We start from the raw sequence: 2,999 nt of genomic DNA, 5'->3' as shown, positions 1-2,999 counted from the left end.
CCATGTTCATGCAATTTAGATTATGAAAATAATAAGAGGCTCGTGATACCACTGATTAGGTTATGATACATATGACAAAACATAAATCATGCGGAAAACCTTAATGCCAGGAAACATATTATTTACACATAATCATTTAGCATAGTTTAGATGTATACACTTTGTAGCATGCCCTCCGTAGCTGCGCCCGAACCGAACAAGAACAAGTCTTTAGGACTCCAAGTGTCGTCCCTCCGTGGATAGTCCACAGCACCTCCGGATCCGCCTTAAGCTTGACCAACTAGAATCGCCCTTAAGGTTCTAGGAATTTTCGGCTCATAGGCTACAAGTGTTTGGCTGATTTTTTGCTCCAAAATCTTACCTTTGAACACTTCAATTCTCGATGTAAATATGTGACCCTAGGCACCTATTTATAGAGTTATGGAAAAGGACTTGGAATCCTATTAGGATACTAATTTATTTAATTAGAATCTTATTAAAACTCTATTAAACAAATTCTATCTTTATTAGGATTAGGATTTAATCATAGAAAGAATTCCATTAGCTTTAGGATTTGTATAGAAACACAAACGTTGCACGAGCACGAGCATCGCACAAACCCGCGCAGGCCTTGCGGCCCACACGAGCTGGCGCTGCTCGCAGCCCACCAGCATCAGCCCGCGCGCGCGCCAAGGCCATTGATGGGCCTGGCCTTGCGCTGGGCCTGGCATGGCTTGGCAGCGTGTGTTTGGGCGCTCGGCTTGCTGGGCGTAGGCCTGGCTTCGTGCTCGACCTTCGTCTAGCAAGTCTCGTCCGATGCTAATTCGTACGACGCGCTTCCGATTAAATTCCCGATTCCGGAATTCATTTCCGATACGAACAATATTTAATATTTCCGATTCCGGAATTAATTTCCGTTTCGAACAAATATTTAATATTTTCGTTTCCGGAATTATTTTCCGATTTCGATAATATTTCCGATTCTGACAATATTTCCGTTTCCGGCAATATTTCCGATTCCGGCAATATTTCCATTTCCAATAATATTTTCCGATACGTACCATGTTTCCGTTTCCGGCAACATCTACGACTTGGATAATATTTATATTTCCGATACGATCCATATTTCCGTTTTCGGCAATATCATCGTTTCCGGAGTATTCATTTCTTGCCTTTGACGATCTCAGCTCCCACAGAACTAAGATCCGTCGATTCCGAATATCCATAGATGGAGTATTTAATGCCATTAAATACTTGATCCGTTTACGTACTATTTGTGTGACCCTACGGGTTCAGTCAAGAGTAAGCTGTGGATTAATATCATTAATTCCACTTGAACTGAAGCGGCCTCTAGCTAGGCATTCAGCTCACTTGATCTCACTGAATTATTAACTTGTTAGTTAATACTGAAACGCATTTATTAGACTTAACATTAAATGCATACTTGGACCAAGGGCATTATTTCCTTCAATTACAGAATATGCTCATACCTTGCTTATGCGGCACTTCCAAATCCCGTAATAGTTGCTTTAACCACTTCAATTCACACGTCAATGCGGCCATCGAACGATATTTTTCTTCTGCTGACGAACGCGAAAAAATATGTTGTTTCTTGGTTTTCCAAGACACTAAAGACATACCAAGCAACACAAACCAACCTGTCAAGGAGCGACGATTTAATGGACAACTCGTCCAATCTGAATCACACCACCCCTCCAACTGTAAAGCACTATCAGAACGAAGGAGAATACCTTGTCCGGGGCACTTTTTCAAGTAGCGCACTACTCGCAAAGACGCCTCCCAATGCTCCTCTTTTTGTGACTGCATGAACTGTGACAGAATATGAACCGAGTATGCCAAATCAGGTCTTGTTACTGCCAAATAGATCAGATGTCCAATCAAACGCCCATACTTCTCACCATCTGCAAAATCTGCCCCGTCTTCCAATGTTAATTTATGATTTTGCTCCATTGGAAAATCCGCAGGCTTTGCACCCAACAACCCAGTCTCGGAAATTATATCCAAGGCATATTTTCTCTGACAAACATAGAACCCATAACTACTACGAGCCACCTCCAGCCCTAAAAAGTACTTTAGAGCTCCCAGATCTTTCACCTTAAAGCAATCGCTCAAATATGCTTTAAAACTTTCAAGAGCAAAAGTACTATGCTTGCAATAATCATGTCATCCACATAAATAAGCACACTAACTGCAACGTACCTTTCAAAAGTGTAAACAAGGAGTAGTCTGAATACGACTGTTGGAAACCATATTGCTTAGGGGTCGTAGACAATTTCTCGAACCAACACCGGGGTGCCTGTTTCAAGCCATACAACGATTTCCTCATTCTGCATACCTTGTCCGAATTATGTTTCTGAAAACCAGGTGGTATTTTCATATAAATTTCTTCCTCCAAATCTCCATGAAGAAAAGCATTATGAACATCCATCTGATGCACCTCCTAATTCTTAACAACAGCTACCGCAAGGAAAGTGCGAACTGTAGCCATTTTTGCTACGGGCGCTAAGGTTTCATTATAATCTAGACCCTCCTCCTTATGATTTCCTAGACAAACTAAGTGTGCCTTTAAACGCAACAAATTCTTGTCCTCGTCCCTCTTCTCAGTATACACCCATTTACTTTCGAGTGCCTTCTTCCCTTCCGGCAAACTTTCTAATGTCCAATTAAGTACCCTGGTCCTCTAAGGCAGCAATCTCAGCTGCTATTGCGTCTCTCCACCCTTCATGTTGCATTGCCTGCTTAAATGTTTTAGGTGTCTTTTCTTCCTGCAATGCTGCAATAAAATTTATGTGTTTCGACGAAAAATGTTCATAATTAACAAAATAGGTGATAGGATAAGGAGTACCTGAAGACGATCACACTGGTGAACTTTCGTAGGTACTATATTTTTTCCGGATGGTTTGTGTTGTGTAATCACGGAGCTTTGCAAACGAAAACTTTTCCCGCTTGCCTTGTCCCAACTCCATACTACATGTACCCAACTCCGTACTACTCGTGAT

At 41.6% G+C, this 2,999-nt stretch overlaps 1 protein-coding gene across 1 annotated transcript; it reads right to left on the bottom strand.

The window, feature by feature from the left end:
• Positions 1–1,446: 1,446 nt before the first annotated feature.
• On the bottom strand, positions 1,447–2,428 carry LOC110778670 (uncharacterized mitochondrial protein AtMg00810-like). Its single transcript, XM_056829879.1, has 2 exons — positions 2,336–2,428; positions 1,447–2,094 (listed from the first exon to the last, which is right to left on the bottom strand). Exons 1-2 carry the CDS (start codon positions 2,426–2,428, stop codon positions 1,447–1,449), a joined length of 741 nt encoding a protein of 246 aa, XP_056685857.1.
• Positions 2,429–2,999: the final 571 nt, after the last annotated feature.

Source organism: Spinacia oleracea, chromosome 5 (genome assembly GCF_020520425.1).
Source record: "Spinacia oleracea cultivar Varoflay chromosome 5, BTI_SOV_V1, whole genome shotgun sequence".
NCBI classification, from domain to species: domain Eukaryota; kingdom Viridiplantae; phylum Streptophyta; class Magnoliopsida; order Caryophyllales; family Amaranthaceae; genus Spinacia; species Spinacia oleracea.
The sequence above is the reverse complement of the archived record's forward strand: the minus strand, read 5'-3'. Positions and strand labels throughout refer to the sequence as shown.